Below are 25,478 nucleotides of genomic sequence, written 5' to 3' on the forward strand. Positions count from 1 at the left end.
AACATTAAACATTAAATCATATATATATATATTTTTTTGATCAAATAAACAAAAGTTTTTTTTGTTTTATTGCAACAAAAGTATCCAAATGTACACATCAGCTTAGACAGGAGAGCCCAACACACTCTCATGGCAATTCATAACTGTTTTACATTTTGGTGAATTAGTGGCTGATTCATATGAATTTGTATGATCTCATGCATACTTCTTTTTTTTTTTCTTTTTTTTTGTATGATCTGCTTAAGGGTGGACCTTCACGCGTTCCTTAAAAAAAAAAAGTTTCGAATGAAGGTTTCCCTCTAGTGTGTCAAATATATTTACAATGAAAATTCAAAAACACAAAAAAAACTAATCTGAGAGGCCATCTTAAAAAAACAAAGCCCCTCCTACTTGGACTAAACCATTTGGTAATTAAAGGTAATAAAGAAACTTAAGAAAAACAAATAAATGTACTCTAACAGTAACAAAGAGGTAAACTGTTATAATAACTTTTGTAAAAAAAAGAAATGTGGAACAAAACAAACTTAATTAATTATTAATGCTTAACAATAGACTTTGTCGGTGTCATGTCATAGCTGTGTGGGCGGAGTCAGCGTGGGGGAAAACGAACCTTTCCCCCTCATTGGAAAAGCATGGTGTTGACCCAGAATGGTGTACATAAAATCATTTCTGCTGCTCGACAGAGCACGATACGTCAAAAAACTGAGCCATATTGGGTCGGACTGTCTGTACGGTATCTGTGACTGGACAAACGACTCAACGGAATGGCCAGAGGTGTCGTTTCCCGATACTTTTTGTTACCTGATTGAGTCTCCAGGCAAGAGACAGCTTACTACAAGCCTATTTGTGATGGCTTGTGAAAGTAAACGTTTGTCGTTTTGTTTTGCTTAATCTTAATAAAGTGATAAAGACTAGAGTAAAAGCCTGTCATACTTTTTTATTTATATATTAAAAATAATTTTAACATTGACAAAACATAGGTAACATTAAAGGCCTACTGAAGTGCCTTGAAATGCACAGCATTATGTGGTGTGTGCTAAACGTATAGCCTAATCATTTTCACAAATACACACCGTAAAATAAAAAGATATAAAATAACATGAAAATATCCCTTACGAAAATTAACCGTGGTTACAACCAAAAAAAAAAAAGATTTTATTATAGGTAAACCATGGTAAAAACAAATTAAACATGTTTTGTTACACTAACCATAGTTTAATCATGGTATTTGTAGTAAAACTGGGGTTATAGGCTACAACTGGTAATGAAAACCACGGTTAGCCTACTATAGCCTACATTTACTATAGTAATACCATTGTTAATTTTCATAAGGGATTGTATATAATAATATGAAATAAATGTTTTAATATTACATTTACATCACAAAATATCAGGGAGTGACATTTATTTGATGTGAAGGAGGGCTACTGTAAAGCCCCATCAGAACTGGGTTGCGGTGCAGTGGGATGGGACTATTGACAGGTCATTGAAGGGTAAGTAGTCTAGTCTATCTTGAGTGCATATATTGAGAGTGTTTTTAAAAGACCAAACTAAGTATACACATTATTAGTAATTCATTATGTACACACAAGATGAGCCCATAATAAGAACACAATGTGTTTAATTACGCGTTGAGTGCTTTCCTCTCATAGAATAGGCTACCGTACGGACAACACTTAACGTGGCTTAAAAGGCAGTGTTTTTAAAGGACCAAACTCAGTAAACACATCATTAATAAAACATTCAAATAATAAAAAAAAAAACAAGCAAATTAGCCCATAACAAGAACGCAATGCATTAAACGCGTTAAGCGTTTTACCTATAGAAAACCGATATAAGAAAAATGGGTTACGTTCGCATCCTGGACGAGAAAAAATAAGTTGTGATAATGAGAAAACAACTTTTGTTATGTCGAGATCACAAGAAAAATAAGTCGTGATAACAAGAAAACAACTTTTGTTATGTCGAGATCACGAGAAAAATAAGTCGTGATAACGAGAAAACAACTTTTGTTATGTCAAGATCACGAGAAAACAAGAAGGAAAAAAATAATAATGCATGGCCGCTTAGAACTTCCCTATTATGGGCACAAGAAATGTATTGAAATCTACCTTAGTGTGAAACTCTATCTTGGTGCAGAGGAGTTTGGAATGTAGAGAAACCAGCTGTCCATACCCATGTCTGTCCCGTGTGTTACTCTGACAATCGAAATTAATGACAACAAATCATTACAAATTTTCTGCCAAACCAGGCAAAAAGAGTTTTGTTTGTTCTGAATTCTGAAATTTGTGAATGAACTTTGACTTACCCATAGTAACCCTGTCTCAGCAATGCTGCTGTAGTGTCTCATGCAGTCTTGTAAAGTCTGGTAAGACAAATCATACAATTAACAAGACAATCTGCTCAAAAAAAGAGTCATTAGGCTAGTTTAAGATTAAGTAATAATTTAAATAATAATAATCTGCTATTAAGTAAATTAGATATCCTTGGGGAGAACAGTATATCCAGCTTATATTTGGTTGTCATGAAAAATCTAAATCAAATAACTGTTAACAGTGTGTTTTGCACTAGGTCTCTGAAACAAGCAGACACTGTTAAAAGGAAAAAAAAGAGAGAGAGAGAGAGAGAGAGAGAGAGAGAGATACATACATATAAAATTAAAAATTGATTGAGATAGATAATTCCAAAATTCAAATGGAAGCATGCTTACATTTCTGTGACCATCACGCAAGATTTTGTGTAATACATGGAAGAACTTCCAGCTAAGGATAGCACTGCTTGGCAGGGGCAGACCAACAGCATATGACCAGAAGGTATAGGCCCCCTTCTCTCTGTGGGTTCCCAAAATAATTCCTGTTCATGCATTTAAGGAGAAGATCTCAAGCACAGTGTATACACAACATACTCATCATACATCATTTGACCTACATGGTTGGAGAATAGTTGAATAAACAATAATAAATGGATGTCTAAATTAAGGATACTGCGTGCATGTTTCTCCTTCAGTGGCGTCTCTGTGGAATTTATGGCCTTACTGATACTGCTAAGCTGAAGAGAAAAGGAAAAGAGAAACAGAAAAAAAAAATATGAAAAAAAAAACATTTTTTTTTTTTCATTGTGACTTGAGATTGAATGTGTCTTTCTTTGTTTTGTTAAATGAATAGTACCCCCCACAAATTAATTTCTGTTATTAATTTATTCTGTCTTTCCAAACCTGTCATAGTCCTGGGCAGCCACACAGGATGTAAAGGTGCAGAATTTACACAATTTTTATTGGTCATAACATCTGGAGAAAAATAGCATAGACACTGGACAAAGATGAAACATTCTAGAGCACGTCCCAAACACCTGCATTCCCACATACTGTTGAGTATACTGTAGTGAACAACGGCAAGAGGGCAAGACTCTTTTCCGCACAACACGTGGAAAGTTATCTTCCATGATTGTTCTTTATTGTCAAGGTGCAATTCCTTGGCTGGTTCCCCCGTAAAATAGTATGACCAAAACTAAATGTTAATATATTTACACTGGTGGTGCTACTTAAATCTATAATCACTGAATTTAGTGGTGCCCCGTGTTAGGCTATCTAACATCTGATATCACTACAATACTTTGAGAGGCTCAGACTTGAGAGACTCAAACTTCCATAAGTTGTGGCCAAACAACATATGGAAAACCTGTAAGCTTTGAAGTATGTCACGGCTCCTGGAAGTAAACATTTGTCATTTTGGTTTAATAAAGTGATTAAGACCTGGAGAAAGCCTGCAGTACTTATTATTGCCATGTTAGAAATAATCTTAAATTTCCTTGATCTTTTGACATTTAAGAGGTCATTGTACTATAAAAAAAAATCATGTAAGTTTCGGAACTCAAAACTTTCTCGTTAGTCTAAAAACAGCTTATATTTAAGCCAATCAGCAGAAGAAGATCAATGCCTGCTTCTACATCACTGCCTGTTTAGCCCCACCCACCAATTCACACATATGGTAGTTAAATGACAAGAGCGGCAAACGTCGGTCTATGCAGAAAATAAAAAATAAACTTTATTTTTGTTGATCTTTATTTTTAATGAAGTGCCAGATTGCACCAGTAAGAACTTGGTCCTTTGATCACTTCATTTTACCGCTTCATTTACAAACAAGGCACAATTTGACGGAGGGTTTTCAAAAAGATTGAAACTAAAAGACAATGCTGTGCCGACTACATTGGATCCAACAGTAAAGTCACACCACACAAGTGTGAGTAACTGTTTTTATTATGTGGTCACTATTGCTTTCATTATTCCTGTATTTCAGACTCTTAGGTCCATATCCACAAAAGTAACAAAATGCAAGATAATACAAAACATTCATTCCAGCACTTCCAATACGAGGAGGAGTACTTAGCATCACTTAATGTAGGATCACTTAGAACCATTATAATTGAATTTCTTGAATTACTCAATCGACACATAAAATTATACACATATTTCCTTAACAGCATGAAGAGTAGGAATATTATTATATACAAACATCTGACTTGCACTCTTAAGCAAAATTCTCAGTGCATCGTTAAATGCCACCCGAAGCTTTTTCATTTTAGCTTTACTATAATTACATGACAAGTGCGCTGTATACAATGAAGTACAATAAGCTCTAAAAAGAGCTATTTTAACCTCATCTGTACACAAGAAATTTACGAACCAACATATTTGCTTGTCCATATAACTTACAACACTGGTGTTGCACATCATTGTCATCATTCAAATCATCTTTGATAATGTGACCCAAATATTTTATTTTATTCACCACATTTAATACTTGATCACCTAGAAGGTCCTCTTTGGTTTTGACAATCATAACCACACTCTTTTTGCTATTAAATTTTATATCAAACTGCACACCATAGCTTGAACATATACGAAGCAACTCTTGCAATCCCGCAATGCAAGGGGACAGAATAACTAAATCATCAGCGTACATCAGATGATTTATAAGACAATCCCCTATTACACATCCAGTTTTACAATCGTTTATCTTTAAAGAAAGATCATCCATATACAAGTTAAAAAGAAGAGGAGACAGTATTCCACCTTGACGAGCCCCATTCATCATATAAAAAGGTGCTGATACACTCCCACCCCATCTTACTCGCATTGATTGATACCAGTAATGTAAAACCCTTATCAAGTAACGGGGAACCCCTCTTTCTTGTAATTTTATGAACAGGTTAGTATGATTAATTTGATCAAACACCTTCAAAGCATCTAAAAAACACAGAAATACTGTAGAATTTTGCTTATTATATTTACTAACCACTTCCTTTAATGAATATATACACATATCAGTGCCATGATTCCTTTTAAAGTCAAACTGATTATCCATGGTTATCAAATATTATTTGAGCCTATCCACAAGGACACGCTCAAATACTTTTGAAATTATACTATATAAAATAATATAAACAATAACGTGACGCAAATTTTTTTGTGTCCATATGGTTTAATTAAATTTAAAAGGGTTAAAATTTCAAAATAAATGTGCAAATTAATTGCATACATTCTCTTTTTTTTTTTTGCGGGCCAAGTCTAAACTTTCTGGTTTTTATTCATTTTGAGATAATATTTGGGGGATGATTGCAAAAATGTCAATGTGGTGTAACCGTAAAAACTTTGTACCAAATAACTGATCTCCTTTAAAAAAGGTGAAATTCTCAATAAAACACTAGATCAGCTGGTTTGGCATAATCTTACGTTAGTACTATTTAATAGCAAATAAAAGTAAATGGAGCACCATTGTTCTAAATATTATAAGTAATTTGGGGAATTATGTGAGTCATGTCAAATTTCCTTGAGTGTCAAGGTGGTGTAACCACCATTCAATTAACCATTTTGTTAATATTTAGCAAGAAGATCATATGACAGGAAATTATATCACAGAAAAGGAACTCTGGTGATACTAACTGCTGCATGCAAAGGTTAGTAACTCTCTTTAAAATGTGAGATAATTTGACATTTTTAGGGTATGGTCAGGTATTCTTAGGTATATATGTCAAATGGTATGACCTCAGGAATACATTGATAATTCATCATTATTATAAATATGAGTATTAACTTTAAAAATTACATTTGAAATATTCCCACCGAGGCCATGTACTTGCATAGGTGTCCATGATAATGCCTGTCAAATTTGATTTTAAATACACCTTTTGACTCCTATTACAAGCCTTTCAGTTAGGGGCCAATTTAGTCAAATATCACTAGTTTATGATGCTGATTAAAGACGTAATATAAACTAACCTACTATTTGAAACAATTTTCAAGTGTTTAACTTTTTTTTTTTTTGAGAAAGTGGTTCTTTATCTACAACTTTATTATTAAAGCTTTGTAAGCCTAGGATAAAATAATTATGTTGCACAACATTAGTGTTTTTGAAATGTTTAGCTTTAAAGGATTACTCCACTTCCAAAAAAAAAAAAAAAAAAAAATCCTGATAATTTACTCACCCCCATGTTATTCAAGATGTTCATGTCTTTCTTTCTTCAATTGCAAAGAAATTAAGTTTTTTGAGGAAAACATTCGAGGATTTTTCTCCGTATAATGGCCTTCAATGGTGCTCAACGGATTAAGGTTAAACATGCAGCAGAGGAATAAGGTTCTTATCTAGCGAAACGATCTGTTATTTTCTAAAAAAAAATAAATAAATAAAGTACAATTTATATACTTTTTAACCTCAAATGCTCGTCTTGTCTAGCTCTGCGATGCACATGTGTACTCTGTGCACTTCGGTTCGAAACAGTTAGGGAAGGTCGAAAAATTCACTTGAAATCTTAAAGCGATAGTTCACCCAAGAATGAAAATTACCAACTGATTTACTCACCTTATGAGTATGAGTGCATATGACTTTCTTCTTTCAGACGAATACTACCAGCATTATATTAAAAAAATGTCCTGGCTCTTCCAAGCATTATAATGGCAGTGAATGGGTGAACGGAAGCGTAGAGAAGAGGAGGAGGAGCAAAACAAAATACCGGTCACGAATTAGAAGTATAAAATGTGTATTTGTAAAGAAAAATGTCAAAGGATTTCGATGTAACCAAGAAGAGATTGGTTTTCCTTTGCTGTAAACAAAACTTGGTTCTCGCGAGACTAGCATATTCTCACCAGTGCTTACGCTATGTCTACGTTCTACGTCATCTGCTGGAACGCCACTCTCTCGTGAACGCAAGTACGACAGATAGTAGAAGCTAGAGATTATGGTTTATAAAGTTTTAAATTTGGATATTGTTCTTACAAAAGTGCATTGATTCGCTTCAGGAGGCCTTTATTAACCCCCTGGAGCCATCTGGAGCACTTTTTTATGATGGATGGATGCAGTTTATTGGACTATTGAATATCACCCATTAACTTTTAATGTCACTCCAATTGTATTCATTTGAAAGAAGAAAGTCATATACACCTAGGATGGCTTAAAGGAGGGGAGGGGATCATGGGGTAATTTTCAGTTTTGGGTGAACTATCCCTTTAAGCAATATATAGAATCATAGAATATAATGTAATATATACATAAATGAGAGGATCTGCAAAGAGGAGTGGGACAAAATCCTTCCTGAGATGTGAAAACCTGGTGGCCAACTACAAGTAACGTCTGACCTCTGTGATTGCCAACAAGGGTTTTGCCACCAAGTACCAAGTCATGTTTTGCGAAGGGGTCAAATACTAATTTGACTCATTAAAATGCAAATCAATTTATAACTTTTTTTGAAATGCGTTTTTCTGGATTTTTTTTTTGTCTCTCACTGTCAAAATAAACCTACCATTAAAATTACAGACTGATCATTTCTTTGTCAGTGGGCAAACGTACAAAATCAGTAGGGGATAAAATATTTTTTTCCCTACTGTATGTATGTGTGTGTATATATATATATATATATATATATATATATATATATATATATATACACACATACACACACACACAATTTAAAGTCTTATGTTTAAAATCTTCATAAATCTTTATGAAGATTAAATGAAACAACTACATTTTGTTGACTACAACAGGTCCAATTAAATCTGCTTTTGTGTCTGTGTGTGTATGTGTGTTTTCTTTGAGGGTGGGTTGATGTGATGGGGCGTGGTTTATGTGCACCTGGGGCCTTGTTGCGGTGGCAGATTTAACCACTGTGTTTTTACTACTCTGGGCTGCTGCCTAATCAGTTTTCTATCTCCCTGCTTCAGTTTGGTTTCTTTCAACTGATTGTTAAGTTGTTGACAAATCTTTTACAAAATCACAAAACAAAAAGGCACAGAATTTAAGGTGGATTTCTTTTAATGTTGGTCTCCGAGCGAATCTAGTTCTAGTGCGACTGTGTAGTTTGCCACCAAAACTGTGAGAACTAAATGAATGCAATACACAGCACAAAGAGCAGATTGTGCAGAACAAAACATGTCAGCCTGAGGAATTAGGTTGGTTAGATGCCGAATGCTGGCACGCAATCTTAGACAGATGATCTTCCTATTGGCTAACTTTTATAAAAGGCCCTATGGGGGAGGTCTAGTGAATTGTGTCCCTTGAGGGCCACTTCTTGCAGGGTTTTTTTCTCCATCTGAATCACATACTGCCTGAGTAAGTATGACATTTAATAAATAAATCTTTCTTCATGACCATTAAAACTGTAAACTAAAACTTAATAAAAAGCAGTGTTTATGTGAAATTATCCTGGTTTAGTTATATTTATTAAAAACAGCTAATAATTATGAAAGATATGATAACAAGGTTCCCTAACAGTTGAGACACTGCGTGAGTGGTAAGTAGAGATGCCCAGAACTAATTTTTTAACCTAAACACTGAAAGCAAATGTAAATTTTAATTAATTTGAAAACCAAAATAATGAAGACAACAGGTTCATTAAAAACATAATTAATATGTAGGGTAAACGTTCCTATTAAGCTGCCCTTTAAATGTGCATTTTTTAGATGTTTAAGCCTTTATTTTGGGTAAGTTTCACTATTTACTATACAATTAAGAGATTAATGTTTAGACTTTTGCATATTATAACCTGGAACTTGGATGTGGGAAATAATTACAGTTAGATCCAAAAGATAATTTTAGCAACATAGCACAGATGCTACAGAACACAGTTAGCTGACTAGCTGTATAAGATTGTGTGCTGCGCTAATATATTACTTCACAGGCATTACTGGCTTGTACTTTTAAATCCATAATATTATAAATTGACAGTTTATTGCTGGTCTGTGGTTTTACACTGCATATTATTTTAAGCTGAGCTTAAAGGGTGCACTACTATGAAAATCACACAGCTTTAGTGTGATATCAATAAGAAAAACTATAATTTCATAGATATTGTAAATAATAGTTGTTCATATTAAAATGTGTGAACTTAATACATGACCTAGCTTATTTCTTTAGCAAAATTGTCATTTTAATAAATATTACATGAAATTTATTAAAAAAATGTTGCTGCTCCCATTAAGCTCAGAGTGCAGTCTTTAAGTTCTTCCACATTGAACGTCTATGTAAATACTTCATAAACAGACTTTAAATATTTAAGTCAATCTTAATAAAATGCTTAATAACTTATTTTAACAGATTTAAGATGACAAAATAGAGACATAACTATAGTTTATGCCCAAAGATGAAAGAGGCATGTCTTCCATTCAAAGGAGGAGTCAACAGAAACAGGTCGTATCTGTCCAGGACAAAAGCAACTAAAGTCTGGAATACACTACACGACTTTTAAAATGTGAACAGATTTTTAAAAAACTAGGCTTCATACACTTACCTACTTTGTAAATAGTTTGTTTTTTGAATATGTTACCTCACTGAAGATGGACTAGTCTAGATGTTGCAGTGTGCTTAAATGACACTTCACTATGAGCATATAACTGATCAAATTGAATGCCTCGTTGCTTGATTTTAGTGTTTTTTTTTTTTGTGATTGACTTTGTACCTTCAAATAAAACTTTTTTATTTAATTTTTTTTTCAATTATTCTTTAAAAAAAGTTGCTTAAAATAAATAAGATTTTTTAATAAAACATGATGTGAGCTTAATGGAAACAGGGGTGTGCTTAAAGGGTACAATAATGTACCCATTAAGCACAGCCAGACTTTTTGCATTTAATGATGTATATCTTAATTGAAATGCTTTTTGTCATTTAAAATAAAATTAAATATTTTTGTGTGAGAGATTAATATTTTAACAACTTCTTGTACTGAAACCAATATCTTGTGCAGTAAAAATGACTCAATGTAGATTTTGGTGAGCTTAATAGGTACGCTTACCCTAATACATTGCATTTTTAAAGAAAGGAAGAAAAATGCTCCTCTCTAGAGACATCATTACATAGCATATTGCTTACAAGCTGTTTTACTGACATCTTTCATGGTTGAAACACTAAGCAGTTACTTGAGGTATGATACATTTCAGCAAGTTGTACTGTTTCTTTCAACATCTTCTAATGTTCATTTATGATTATTTGTGATATAACTTGTAGTAAAGAGGAAGAGACGATTGGTCCATGTGCACTAAGCACTGCTGCTTGAACTGAGGTGACTACAGCGATCTGTCATGCCAAATGAAAGTGTCAAAACCACATTTATTGTTTGAATTTCATTATAAAATATACAGAATTTCAAAGCTCAGACTGTGTTTCACATGTCAAAAGTAACAGAGCATTGCGATTACTGAATGATGGATACACTACAAATAATGCTAAATTGTGTTTGCACATTAACTGAAAAATACCCAAAGATCTCAGTTGATCAAAATGAAGACTGAATAAAAACAAGAAATCAATACTGTCAACCAAGCCCTAGCATCCACACAGCTGATATATTTGCATATTGTAGCTTATCCACATTGGGCTCATTCATGAAACTTACATATATATATGAGTAAATTAGTGAGTAATAAGTAATTTGCACATAAAACAGACCTTCTTGAAAACTCTGGATTCACGAATGCTTCATAAACATTTGATAGTTAAACATATGTATGTTAATGAGTTCCAATCATTCGTAAATAGGGCTTGTATGCATAATCCCGGCCTATGAATTACAACTATGCAAGTTACGTGTCCGAGAACACTGTGGAGTCTTCAGGACTACCTTCTCAGGTTTCGCTCCTGTATATTGCATAAATGCAAAAAAGACTAATAGGCCATACGCCTAACAATAAATACTCAATTAATATTTGGTTTGTCCACCAAAGCGTTTTTAGCTAGTTATGCCAGGCTCTTTTCTGAAAACGGACAGCTGGTGACACTTGAGAACGCTTTGGTGGCACAGCGTTTTTCCAACTGAGACTAGTATCTCATTTTGAAGAATATTACTAAATATAAAAATGCAGTCACCAGCAATATTAACTTCTCCATTGTTGTTCAGTCATTGTACAAGTAGGATAGTTTGTCAGTGTAGTATTAGTCCTGCCCCTCTTCCATTTATTTTACAGCTGGGTAAAAGGTGACAGTTACAAGCACTGTGTTTTACCCAAAGTTTAACAGTTTTCAACTCTCAGCTACAAAAAATAAATAAATAAAATTAATAAATAAATAAAGTCAGGGCAAACAAACTTGTGAAATATTCTAGCAGGTGTGCATTTCTTTCGTATTTAACATCTTGAAAATACAAACATTTTCATGAAGTCGAAAGTTTACATCAGAATGTCTTTACGAACAATTTACACAAAAATTCGTTCTACTCATAATATAGATGCTGACAGTTAGCAGGCACCACTGGAGAAGTTCAAATTAAACATCACCTTATCAGTCAATGAATTCAGCTCTCCAAAATTGTTTCATCGTATATTTCTGGTTGCCGAAATTTCAGTGCATCATCAGTAATCAGGTTTAAACAGTGCTATTACATTCAATATAAATTAGGCAAATAGCCAATCTCATGCAATGTGAAGAACAACAATTTCTTTTATTGCATTAGTCAGGCCATTTAAGGCGGGGCTTTCAAATCTGTCCTGGAATATAGTAGATTTGTGTGAGGCGCCTTTTGTGTGCCATGGCAAACAAAGTAAATATTACAGGATAAGTAATGGTTAAATGATTGCAGAAATGTTATTCATTTTAAGGGTTTAGTGTAGTCTTGTTTAACATTATGTATTCTTCGAAACGAGCTGGCAGCAGAAATCACAAAGAACAGAACGAAATGTTATCATCTCATTAAGTAAACAATTTATTAATTTAATTGAAAACATAAGGCCATTGATATCTCAGCTAAAAACGACAATAATACAATTAAAGCCATGATTTCAATATTCATAAGTACGTTATTCATTTTTAGGTGTCGTCAATACATCAGTTTTGTACGTTTAAATGTTGAAAATATGTAAGTATTTGTACTTTTAGATGCTGCAAATACGTCAGTATTGCACGTTTTAATGTCTGTGAAAACGTAAGTAAATGTACATTTTGTAGAACCACATTTTAAGTAAAATACATACAAATTATCATGAGATCACGTTGCAGGACACAAAGTTTTATAATAGGCACTTTCGCATCGCGTAGTTATAAAAATTCAGTTCAAGGAAATTGCCAGCATGGTGGTTCCTAGAGAACCAATTTCCCCATCGGGCCGTTTTCCTGGTTGCAGTCACACCGGTAGCAGGAACTCTGCAGTGGCCGACAGCGACATCTTTATTTGTGGCATTTATGTCAACAACCTGTGAATGGAGGACGCTGTGATCTTAAGTTTTTTTGTTATGTGCAGATAACAGGTAGCTAAATTATCACTTTATCACCACGTTATTATCGCTTTTGTCCATGTTCGTGGAGTAAATATTTTTACTCTGCTTATTAAAATTGTCAGGTAGCCGGTGTTTCATATGTGTTTAGCCAATCGTTGGTAGTTCCTAAATAACTGTTTTAGACCCTACTCTGAAGTAGGAGCTAATTTAGTTCCCCCAAACAGAGTTCCTAGAACTAAAACTGTTCCTAGTTCCTGCAGTGCGAACACGCCAAAAAGTGGGAAGAAAATACAGTATAAAAAACCATTATGCCTGAGTCCCGGTAAACCACAAATACCAACATGTGTGTGTGTGTGTGTGTGTGTGTGTGTGTGTCTAACAACATGTAGTCCATGGAGCAGACTTGACAATCCATTTTAATGGATAACCGCTGTGAGCGAAATTCCAGAACATAAACAAGTGATATCCAACCAATAAGATGATAGTTTTATTCATATGTGACCTGCACAAGCACATTTTGGTAGGAACCGATCCATTTCTACTGTGCGTTCCAGGGCCAGTTGTGTTTTCACTTCCGGGGATTGATTGGGCCTCCTTGGGGTGTCCTCTGGGCCAATGGCCAGGGATTTTCTGCCCGTCAAATACCTTGATCTAAAGCAGGCTCACTGGAGATGTTTAGATGAACAAAGGTGGAGTTTTATCAGAGTTTGGAGATGGGAAATGAGCAGCAGTGATGACCATGTTTTCATATCAAGCTCTCAGCTAACATCCACATTTGAGACTTTATGTATGATAGCCATTTCCAAATTTGTTCTGTCTCTTCAGAACATCTGAAATGTTGAGTGATGTTTGTTTCAGGGAGATGTGTTAAGGGCAGGTTTTAGAGTAGCACTGGTCAAACAGTGGAAACACAGCTTGAAGTCTAAGGCTATTGTATCTGCCCGGCTTGTTGTTATCCCTGGCTCACACGGGCCCGCCAGTGGAAAATCAGCTATTGTAACAATACAGGGCCCTGTTTCGGAACAAACATGGCCTAAAAGACATGTGTATACTATTTGCATGTACTTGCAATTTTGTTTGAATTGTTTGGTCTCTACCTGAAACAATTACACTTGTTGTCTTCTGCTAGTTGAGACCTTTTCAACAATATATGACACAAAACTATGTAATTTATGATGCTTAATAGATCACAGTAACATGTTTATTTTTAATTTAGGCCACAGCCATATCACCCTGCAGCCCAAGACTGGGTGCCCATTGAAGCTAAGCAGGGTTGAGCCTGGTCAGTACCTGGATGGGAGACCTCCTGGGAATACTAGGTTGCCTTTGGAAGAGGTGTTAGTGAGACCAGCAGGGGGTGCTCACCCTGTGGTCTGTGTGGGTCCTTAAGTCCCAGTATAGTGACGGGGACATTATACTGTAAAAAGCACCACCCTGCAGATGAGATGTTAAGCCAATGCCTTGACTCTCTGTGGTCATTAAAAATCCCATGGCACTTCTCGTGAAGAACAGGGGTGTATCCCCAGTGTCCTGGCCAAATTCCCTCCATTGGCCCTTACCAATCATGGCCTCCTAACAATCCCCGTCCTCTGAATTGGCTCTCTCTCTCTCTCCTCTCCACCTGTGGCTGATGTGTGGTGAGCGCACTGGCGCCATTGTACTGTGGCTGCACACTGGTGGTGTTTGAGGAGAGATTCCCCATATGATTGTAAAGCGCTTTGGGTGTACAGCAATACACAATAAAGCACTATATAAATGCCTCATTCATTCATATATTTTCGGCTCATATTTTTGTCCTTTTTCTTCCTGAGCCAAAAAACAGGTTTAATGATAATGGCAAAGCGCTTAAATATCGGGAAAAATATAGGTAAAATTGGTCAAGGTCAATCTCTTGTTTAAAGCACATAATGACATTTTCCTATTTTTCATGACCTAGTCTAAAGTTACTATTTATGGTTAAGTTGTTAACAAAGCATTATATAACTCTTTACATATGAGCTAATTAAAAAATAATAATTTGGTTAATTACAGTGACAATGAATGAAGAACACACTATTTGTATATAGTATATCAATGCATTAAAGTCCCAGTGAAATCCAAATTGAAGTTTTCTGGCTTTTAGTATGAATATGTAAGCCTTAAAGTTATCTGTAAGATAGTGTAATCCAAAACAATGACAAAATTGGCATTCAAAACATGCAGTCTCTTACTTTTGCAAATATGGATCAACGATTTTGATGACATCACCCCAGGGGCGTAAATTTCATCTAACAGTAGGGGGGGACAATAAACATAAAATTTCTCAAGAGCAATTTTTGAAGGGGACACAAATAATACAGCCAAAATTGTACTTGTAAGGATAGCTATGCGTACACAGCATGTGTACATAGCATGGACCGTGTTTAAATATGAGTTCTGTTCATATGGTTCACCACGCGGTCATATTATAATTATTATTTTGCGTCATCCATAGTATTTTAGGTTTCATCTGAAACAGAAAGGCTTTTCACACTGCGCTTAACCCCGGGTTATTGTCGTTCTAAACACCGCTTTTAACCCCGGGTAAAGACACGTTTCACACCTGTAATTTGAAAGCGGTGTCAGCACCGCATTTTACCCGGGGTTATGAAACCCTGCTCCGGAGCAGGGTTAGCACCGCATTTGTGGTATTAACCCCGCATTGCGGTGCTAAGTTTGTTCAGTGTGAAACGGAGCGGTGTTTGCTTGTTGCTGCTGGATGCTTGGCAACAGACAGCCAATCAGAAATTGAGCAGCGAGGCTCATCCCACATCAGTAACAGGAAACGCGCGTCATGTAAACTGCAGCCGGTGAGAAAGCTTGTGAACTGGAGTGAATAGGAGACGGTATTATTCTTACTGTACAAGTAAACAATAACGTTAGTCTCTCCACACTTAAAAGAAATTCAAAGAAATATTCACATACTTTGCTCCTTGTTTTCTTTCTTTTGTACTTTTGTCTTTGTTTTCTCGCCTTTGTGCGTCATAAGGCCGTTCACGTCGCGCCTAAAAACGGGTTTAAAACATGTCTATGTTTTAAAACGCTAAGCGCGCCACTTTCTCCTTCTTTCCAAAGCGCTTTAGCTTGCGCTCCCATGGCGTCTGCCGTTGCCAAGCAACCATGACCTGCGGGAAAAGCCGTGTAAACAGGTTGCCTGCTGTTCGTCCAATCAGAGACAGTGACACCGCAAATATGCAAATAAGAACTTTAACCGGGGTTTAGGAATGTACAGTGTGAAACGTCTGTTAATGAATACCCAGGGTTGACAGTTAACCCCAGGCATAGTATGAGCAGTGTGAAACGTGATTACAGATAACCCAGGATTCGCTTATCCGGGGTTTAGGATGACCCAGGGTTAACAATTTCAAGTGTGAAAAGCCTTAGACTATATCTCTTTAGATATTGAACTGCATTAAGCCCACTGATCTGCCACTTAACATCATATTGAGCAAAACCCAACACATAGGTAGGTCTACAATATTAGCCTAATATCAGTTCACACACAGGCTTATCGCCGTGTTAGTTGTAGTGGGTGACAAGCTACCGTATTAAGCTTGTTAACCTCATAATCGCTCATAGAAAAAACATCGGATATCATAATTTTTTTGTCATGACTAATTTATTAATGATCCAGCATCATCTGTATTAAAGAGAAAGAATCATTTCACCTGATGTTTAAAGAGAATAAAATAGCTTTGACAGCCTAAGTTACTTACACATAACTAACTGTTACTAAGGAACTTGCTCTCTCCCACCGGACTCGTGTGTGTGTATCGGTAAAAGAGGAAAGCAGGCAGTGGACCAAACTACTGTGAGGCAGGGGGGAATCAAAACATTTCTGAACTTAAAATGTTTTTTTGCATATATTTTGTTTTACTACTCACGCAATTATTTTAAGTATATGAACATTATATTATTTTTAATACACAGAGTCGCTTGTAATGATATTTTTAGGGGGGACAACCCTCAGATGGGATTTACGCCTATGCATCACCCTGCACTTCAGCTTCTCATCAAACTTTCTGTCCAATCAAATGCAAAAGCAAAAAAAACATGTTCAGAATCGATTCTGAGCATGGCTTTTTCCCGCATATGGCACACACACTAGAGACAATCGCGGCAGCCACAGGAGAAGATTTGTGAATGGCAGTAAAGTGCTGTAATTGACACTGCTATGTCACGTGATAATAGGGACTTTAAGCAACGGCTGTTATGGAAAAACCTTGTTCCATACAACCCTGGCCATAACATGTTTTGAGTTCTCTGTACAAAAGTTTAGGCTAACTTCCCAGCATTGCACAGTTACTAGTGTATTCTAAATAGTTGATAGGCTGTAGCTACAGTTTACAGAGTGATATGTAAAGACTATTTTCCATAAGAATGCGAAATAATAATAAAATGTGAGATAATAATACTGCCCTACAAAGGCAAAAGACCTTAACTCGCTAGAGTGTGAAACTGAGACAAACGACTTTAAAGTTTTTTATTTGTCCAGGCAAATTAATTATAGGTAGGACACTGGAAATTTGGCAATTAGATGTTTTAGTAATGAAAATTATCTACATTAAAAAATTGTGGGCTCAAACTAGTTTTTAACCCCTATTTTGAAGTTAATGTACTCTGTCTTTGCATTGTCTGCAAAAATTGAGAAGTCACACCAAGGCAAAAGGCAGTAACTTCCACATTATCAATATTTGGTTGCTGATCGCCATGTTGCAATTTATTAGTTGCAGTTAATTAACACTGAACAATAATAAGTATAAGTTTGTTTGTGATTGTTGTTAACCTTCACAATATATTCAAACGAACTACATTTCCCATGAGCACCTGTGCGAGAGACGGCGAAGGGTGGAGTATGCTGGGATCGTTGGCCTGCTGCGAGCCATCTATGTTTGTTAATTTTTTTAATCGACATTTGTTTTCTCACAAACTTTGTTCAGTAAAGGTTCCCGCAAAGCAGAAAGGTTCCCGTCTCATCTTTTCGCTCCAAACTATATAATGGTGCCGAAACCCGAGAGTTTGACTTTATTACCAAACTTTAAAAGGAAGTTTGGCATTAGCTCGCGGTTACGCTTGTGAAAATGACTGAACACTACGAGCGGAAACGCAGAACAATTAGAGCTTCCACTACAAAGATTTTGATTCGTATAGAAGAGGAGATCAACAAGGATGACTCGGATTGTGAGAAATTACGTGAATTGTTGTCATTGCTGAGTACGAGAGAGGAAAGCTTATCAGAACTTGACAAGGGGATAGAGGATGAAACGCCAACAGATGAACTCGAGGACGAGGTTGGAAGCACGCAGGAATATCAGGACTGTATTGTGCTGTGGAAAAGATGTGCCACCCGGCTGATTCAGTGCAGCAAAGATTCAACTGCTCGTCAAAGTGACGTAAGTGCCAGTGCTGACAGATCGCAAAATAGACAGTCAGTTAAACTGCCAATGTTGATAATTGACAAATTTGATGGAGAAATAAGTGCTTGGCAAGAATTTTGGAACCAATATGAGACTGCCATTCACTTAAATGATGCACTGTGTAAGAGAGAAAAGCTCACCTACTTAAAATCCTACTTACCTGGAGCCGCAGCTAAGGCGGTGGCAGGACTTACATTGAGTGATAGTAACTATGATGCTGCAATTGCATTGCTTAACGACAGATTTGGAAGGAAGGACCTTGTAGTGAATGCACATATGTCCAAATTGCTGAACCTAACTCCTGTGAAAAAAATCATATGACATCACAGCATTAAGACAGCTGTATGATGAATGTGAGATACAGATTCGCAGCTTAGAGTCTGCTGGCATTCACTGTGATTCTTATGGCAGCCTTCTTTGCCCGGTTCTGATGCAGCTGATCCCAAATGACATTGCACTCAGTTATACACAAAAGGCTGGCACAAATGATGTATGGAGTGTACCTGAGTTCATGGCTTTTTTGCAACTTGAAGTTCAGAGCAGAGAAAGAGCACAGCAACTCACAAGACCCAATTGCATACAAAGGGATGCTGTGCATAAACCATTCAACAAGATAGCGCCAGGTAGTGAATCACGGCCGAAGAGACTGAGTACTCCATCAGCTGCTGCGCTGCACACAGCTTGCCCTACAGTTCCAACAATCTGTGTATTTTGTGACAGCGCAACCCATAAGTCAGAGTGTTGTCCCGATTACTCAGTATCCGCACGCAAAGATAAATTGAAAAAAATTGGTGTTTGTGTCGTTAATCTGGCAACCTGCGTGTGCGTCAAGTCTGAGGAGGAGGGGCCGGGTGAAAAAAACCGTCTCCAAATATTTTGAATTTGGACTGCAATACCTAGTTCAACCACTGGGTGTCAATCCTACATACAGCACCTTTCAGGGAGTTACATGTCTGCTCTGTAGTCGTTGCCATCATCAGTCTGTGTGCGAACAATATGAAGAAAAAACAGAAACTTCTAGCATGACAGACACTGTGGTTTCATCTGTATCAAGTACAGTAAATATCAAATCAAGAGAACCAAACACAGTGTTGTTGCAGACAGTGAAAGCATGGACTGAGGGTCCAGGAAGGAGAAAGATTGTACGGTGTTTGACAGACGGAGGTAGTCAACAAAGTTTTGTTCATAAAAGGCTGGTGAGAAGTTTGCAGCTGCCAGTACTAAGACAAGAGACATTAGGTGCGTTTACATGTACACTTTTTTGTCATTCCAATTAAAATCATTCCGATTGAAAGATTCGATGAACTGTTTACATGAGACGTTATCTAATCCGATATGGTGTTTACATGTGCCTGTGCTTTCGATTTTAGGATATGCTAATAGCCTACAGTGACAACAAAAACAAGTCAGAGGAAAAAACGCCCATATTTACGTTAATATTTTTAATATCTGTTTGCACTTTCTTAGAATAAACGGTTAATATTTGAATCCCTTGCGTTCATTCGAGCGCTCAGTCATATGGCCAGAACGCGATCATAGAAATCATACGCCCCTCTGTAATGCAGCTCTGAGTTGTACTCTGATACTACAAAGTTGTACTGTACTTAAATGGAACAAATACACGATTTCTTACCAAGAGTTGCTGAACAATGAATCAAAGGAGCATTGCTTTATCACTATCGTGTTTCGTACAACATTCATGGCGTGAGCAAGTATAAATTCAAGCAGATCGGAAATTATGAATCTGTCATCTATACAAATACAAATGACAAAGGCAACTTTTGGTCAAGTTGTTTATTTTCATTGAGCTACTTTCACTATCATCACTGTGTTGTTTCTAAGCTGAAAAGCAGAAAATTGCGCTTCATTTCAGATCTGTTTTTCACTCCGGACATGAGAGCAGATAGTCCGTCACACAGCAAGCGTTCTCCTTTCTAATGTGTTTTTAACTGTATAATGGAAGTTTTAACTTTATACCTCCACTATTACCCAGTCTCTACTGTTGTGTCGGTGTCCCCAAATCACATAATGTACCGTTGCCGACTTCACGTTCACCTTCCGACTAGAGGCCTGCATTCCCGCGGGAACCGCGGGACCCGTTCAGATTTCTTGCAAGGCGGGATTAAATTAACGAATAAAACGCGTTTGCGGTCGGTAACTCTGGTGCAATTTGAACGGGAGCGGGCGGTCTAACAATATCCAGTTCCCGACGTCTTTTCAGAACAGCATATCTGTGCTTTATTCAAGCACCGGTACAGCCTGCACTGGACTGTTATGCACGCATGAAACAGTGCTTCGTTTTATTTGCGAGTGTCTGTGCGCAGCATATGCATAAGGATGCTCAGAGCAGGCTGTAGCCTACCACAGAACAGGCAGGTTGTCCATGAGTGACAGAGCAGAATAAAGATGGAGCAAAATGTGGATGCGCTGTCCTTCAGCGCTCAACTCGGTTTTGTTTATATTTTGCTTAGCCTATAATTTTAAATGACAGATGTCGAATTTATTTATTTATTTTTCTTCCGCGACACTTTTCCTAGGCTACTGTGTTTACAGCAAGATGTTAAACGAATTTAGTATTTTGAGAAGACGAATAAAATTATAATAGGCCATTTTTGTACAACCTACATCTTTTTTTTTTCTCTGGGACACTTGTTCCTATATTGTGTTGTAAAGGTTAAACGAATTGTATCCTGACAAGACGAATAAAAATAAGGAATACAATTTTTGTACATTTTTATTTTCTCTGTGACACTTTTTTTTCGTACTGTGTTGGCAGCAAAATGTTAAACGAATTTCGTGTCTTAAGACACAAAATTCGTTTAACATTTTGCTGTCAATAAAAGACTCTTGACGAAACGAATAAAATAACAAATACAGTTTTGTGCAGACTAAATTTTTATTTGTTAGCCTATCTGTCTTTCTTTCAGTAGAGGAAATTTAAATGTGTGATTCTGGAAACGAGATCTAAATTTAGCGGGAACGGTCGGGTCGGGAAGAAAATTATTCAAAGCAGACAGCGGGTGAACAAAGAGTAAATATATCGCGGGAGCGGGTGGGTGCGGGATATAACCTCGCGGGAGCGGGACTTAAAAAACAGTCCCGCGCAGACCTCTATTTCGACGACCCGACCTCTGTTCGTGATGATGTAGACGCAAAGTAATCGGTTTAAAGTGTTTACATGGCAGGATTTTAATTTTGTTCGGTTTATAGAAAGGTTTATCCCACCCCTCTCAAACCGATTACAATTTCATTCGGTTTGGGCATTTTTATTCCAATTGAGGTGTTTATATGGAGCATTTTCATTCGGATTGGACTTTTAAACCGATTACAGTGCTCCATGTAAACGCACCTATTGAACCTCCACACCTTTGGCTCTCCCAATTCTGTGATGACCAAGCATAACACTGTGAAAATGATCTTGGAAAATGTGTGGAACACACAACAGAAAATCGAGATTGAAGCTATTGAGACCCCACAAGTGTCCTCAGCTGTCATGAAGGTACCTGATGATCAAATTCAAAGACTGATGAGAGAGAGGGGACTGCAGCTCGCAGATTTTCCGCTTGAGGGTGCTGACCCAGAACTTCTAGTGCTCATTGGAGCAGATTTCTACTGGAAGGTTTTTTTCTGGGAAGATCGAGAGATTAACTGATTACCTTGCGGCTCTGGACAGCGCCTTTGGCTGGGCCATTCAAGGTATTGTTTCAAATTCAAGCGAAATGGAAACAACATGTATGCACATTAGTGTAGCAGAAGATAATCAGATCTCAAAGCAGTTACACGCGTTTTGGGAAGCTGAATCTCTCGGCATCGTCCATGACAAAACACCTAGTGTAGAAGAAGCTGAAGCACTAGAGACCTTTCAACAGACAGTGAGCTTTAAAGACGGGCGCTACCTAGTGGAGTTGCCGTGGAAACATGACAGAGACACATCAGAACTTAAAGACAACTGTAATGTTGCAAGAAAAAAGGTTTGAAGCTCTCAAGAAAAGATTTAGAACTGACAATGTGCTCTATGAGAGATACAATGATGTGATTCAAGAATATCTGCAGCAAGAGATATGTGAAGAGGTAAAGGACACATCAACTGTAGAGCAGGCTAGCACAGTGAAGTATTACATGCCACACCATCCAGTAATCCGAGACGATAAGGAAACAACCAAACTGAGAATTGTGTTTGATGCATTTTCACACGAAGAGGGTTCACCCTCCCTCAATGACGGTTTACTTATCGGGCCTAACTTGAACCCAGACTTACTTCATGTGCTTATTAAATTCCGCCTTCACAAGGTCACCTTCACAGCTGATATTGCAAAGGCTTTTCTACAAATAGGATTGAAAGAAAAGGATAGAGATGTTGTGAGGTTCTTATGGAACTACGATCCCTCATCACAGAACTCTAAAGGGGAGCCTTGCATCATGAGAATGAACAGAGTTATGTTTGGAGTTGCATCCAGCCCCTTTCTGTTGGCAGCAACAATTAGAACTCATCTTAAACCGTATGAGTCTGAACAGCCAACAACTGTAGCACTACTCCAGGAATGACTGTATGTGGATGATCTCATTGTGAGCTTGCCTGATGTGGATGAAACTTGTTTTATCTCAGCACAAGCAAAGGCCATCTTGTCTGCTGCAGGAATGGAGCTACGGAAATGGACAGCCAATTCCTCTGACCTAAGAACGAGATGGATAAAAGGCCAGATTGAAAGCCCAGCAGATTCAGAGACGCACAACACTCCATTGAAAGTGTTGGGATTGATATGGAGGCATGACCATGATGATTTTGTGTTTAACTTGCGACAAGTGCTGGATGTTCTGGAAAGGAAAGAGAGTACTAAGAGGAGTGTACTTCAAATCTCATCACGTATATTTGATCCAATAGGTTTCCTAACACCCTACACTATCCGTGTAAAATGTCTGTTCCAAGAAATGTGGGAGCGAGGTCTCAAGTGGGATGTAGAACTACTTTAACAGACATCTTGCAAACGTACGTGTGCTATCAGAACATCATATAACTCCAAGCCGTAACCGTAACTTCATTTTGACGCGCAGTTAAACAAAGAATGCCGTAACTCATTTTGAGCGCTCCAAACAAAGCCAAAGAGCCGTAACTGGTGTTATATGGTGTTCTGCCTTGGTTTCTCCGGGGCTTTTCGAAGTTACGGTTAAGACCACCCATTATTTTCTCGAAAAAACAAAGAAATTGACTCAAGACCCTGCTGAAAAAACAATAGAACCCTGCCCAAAACACAATAGCAAATGTAATGGTTTTAATGGTTATAATGGGAATTGTATTGGTTTTAATGGAAATTATAATAGTGCCTACTGGTATGTGATGAATTCTATTGGTGGGATGTTAAATCCTATTGGAAAAATGCCCAAAACACTACAAAAAGGAATTTTGTAATGGTTTTACTGGAAAAAGCTAATGGTTTATAATGGTATTTTAAATGGAAACCATTGGAATTTCTGTGATGGTTTCTATTGGGCTTCTATTGTTGTTTTTAGCAGGGGATACTTATGCACATGATAAAGGATGTCTTGAATGTCCCAAAAATATCAATAACCAAAATCGAAGTTACAGTCTTTTGCCTTTGCACGGTAGAATAGTGATGCTGTGCTTTGCAAACACCACTAAAATGTTTCACATGCTTCTCATTTTGCCTACTGTCTTTTTGGGTCACTAAACAGATAGTAACAACAGGCACCAGTCACCCAACACTGAAGGAAACCTGAGCCAGTACTGTGTTTGTCTCAGTACTGTTCTCAGTAAAAGGAATGGCATACTTTAACCTACTTTATGGAAAAGAAAAAAGAAAGAGAAAAGAACTGCCAAGAACACTGCATACTCACAGAAGACTCCATAGAGTTTCCCCTACATTTCATTTTCAAATGGTTTGTTTAGCCATATTTCAAAACCATTTCAAAACTATATACGCACACCTGATTGCAATCTATTTTAAATGTTGTTTGGTAATTATAAACCGACAGTATAAACCAACAGTTAGACTTATACTTAGTTATCATATTGCAATCTGTTTCGTGTTGTTTAGGAACACCTCTTATCTGGTAAAAGTGCTGTAATGCATGGTCCTTGGGGCCTTTTATTGTTTTACTGTGAATGCTACCATTTGTTGTTATGTTTTAGCACTTGTATGAAGAGGTGGATGAAGTACACAAATCAAGTACTTGAGTAAAAGTACCCAGATACCCTAATACAGGGGTGCCCAATCCTGCTCCTGGCGATAGACTGTCCTGCAAAGTTCAGCTCCAACTGTAATCAAACACACCTGAAGCAACTAATTAAGATCTTCAGGATCACTTGAAAATTAAAGGCAGGTGTGTTTGATTAGAGTTGGAGCTGAACTTTGCAGGACAGTCAATCGCCAGGAGCAGGATTGGGCACTCCTGCCCTAATAAAATATTACTCCAGTAAAAGTATTAAGTACTCCTTTTCAAATTTACTTAGGTAAAAGTACAAAAGTAATAAATGTTTAATGTACTTAAGTACTAAAATCAAAACTACTGATTGATGAATATTTATTTATTTTGCAGTTTTATATACTCTATCCTCCTGCTCAAAATTAATTCTAATTACTGATAATTCAATTGTGCAAACATGTGAAAATAACATCATATAGTGTATCCACCTTTTTCTTATGCCCCATGATGCTTTGCCCAAATTATGGGAGTAAATTCCGTTTACACTGTAAACAATCAGCAAAAGGTTCGCTCTATGAACACAATAAGCATTTTCAAAAACATTGGGTACAATGAGGTGACATTATTTTACTCACCCTTCAACCATCGAGCATTAAAAGCAAATTTAAAAGTGTAAAAGCATAAACAAATTACTTTCAACATACCAATAACTCTTAAAGATCCTCCTTCTAGCCACAGCAATATTACGCACGTGTTAAATATCATTACAGTAATATATGTCTTTGTTACAATTTTGTAACAATGACATTTTACAGCATCCGTGTGAAAACAAACCTGGAAAGAGACATGAGGATTTGGGGAGAAAAATGAAAGGAGTCTTAGTGCATTCCAGGTTTATATTGTGAATTAAATCGGGAGAGCAGACCACAAATGCACAGTATATGTTGTCTTTTTTCATTTACTTACAGCAGAATGCAAGGGAAACATAAAAATAATCAGGAGGAAAATAATGCAGTGGGCTAAAAAGAGCTATATTGTTTTTGTATCATGCCATTAATATCTGAAACGTAAGGTTATTTTCCTGATTTCTGAAAATATAAAATGAATGAAAATGTACAGTCCATTCAGTCAAAATGATGGATAAGGATTATTTGTTGCGCAATCTTATGATTTGAAATTATTTGTTG

General features: G+C 36.8%; 1 protein-coding gene across 2 annotated transcripts in view; it reads right to left on the bottom strand.

Annotated features, from left to right (window-relative positions):
- hip1rb (huntingtin interacting protein 1 related b) overlaps positions 1-25,478 on the bottom strand; it is a 112,691-nt gene that overhangs the window by 79,825 nt on the left and 7,388 nt on the right. For both annotated transcript variants that reach the window (XM_058774995.1, XM_058774996.1), the window contains exons 2-5: positions 2,985-3,048; positions 2,711-2,853; positions 2,309-2,365; positions 2,112-2,198 (exon numbers count right to left, since the gene is read on the bottom strand). In XM_058774995.1, the coding sequence (XP_058630978.1) occupies positions 2,112-2,198; positions 2,309-2,365; positions 2,711-2,853; positions 2,985-3,048 (351 nt within the window). The remainder of the gene's footprint in view (positions 1-2,111; positions 2,199-2,308; positions 2,366-2,710; positions 2,854-2,984; positions 3,049-25,478) is intronic.

This window comes from Onychostoma macrolepis, chromosome 05 (genome assembly GCF_012432095.1).
Source record: "Onychostoma macrolepis isolate SWU-2019 chromosome 05, ASM1243209v1, whole genome shotgun sequence".
NCBI classification, from domain to species: Eukaryota; Metazoa; Chordata; class Actinopteri; order Cypriniformes; family Cyprinidae; genus Onychostoma; species Onychostoma macrolepis.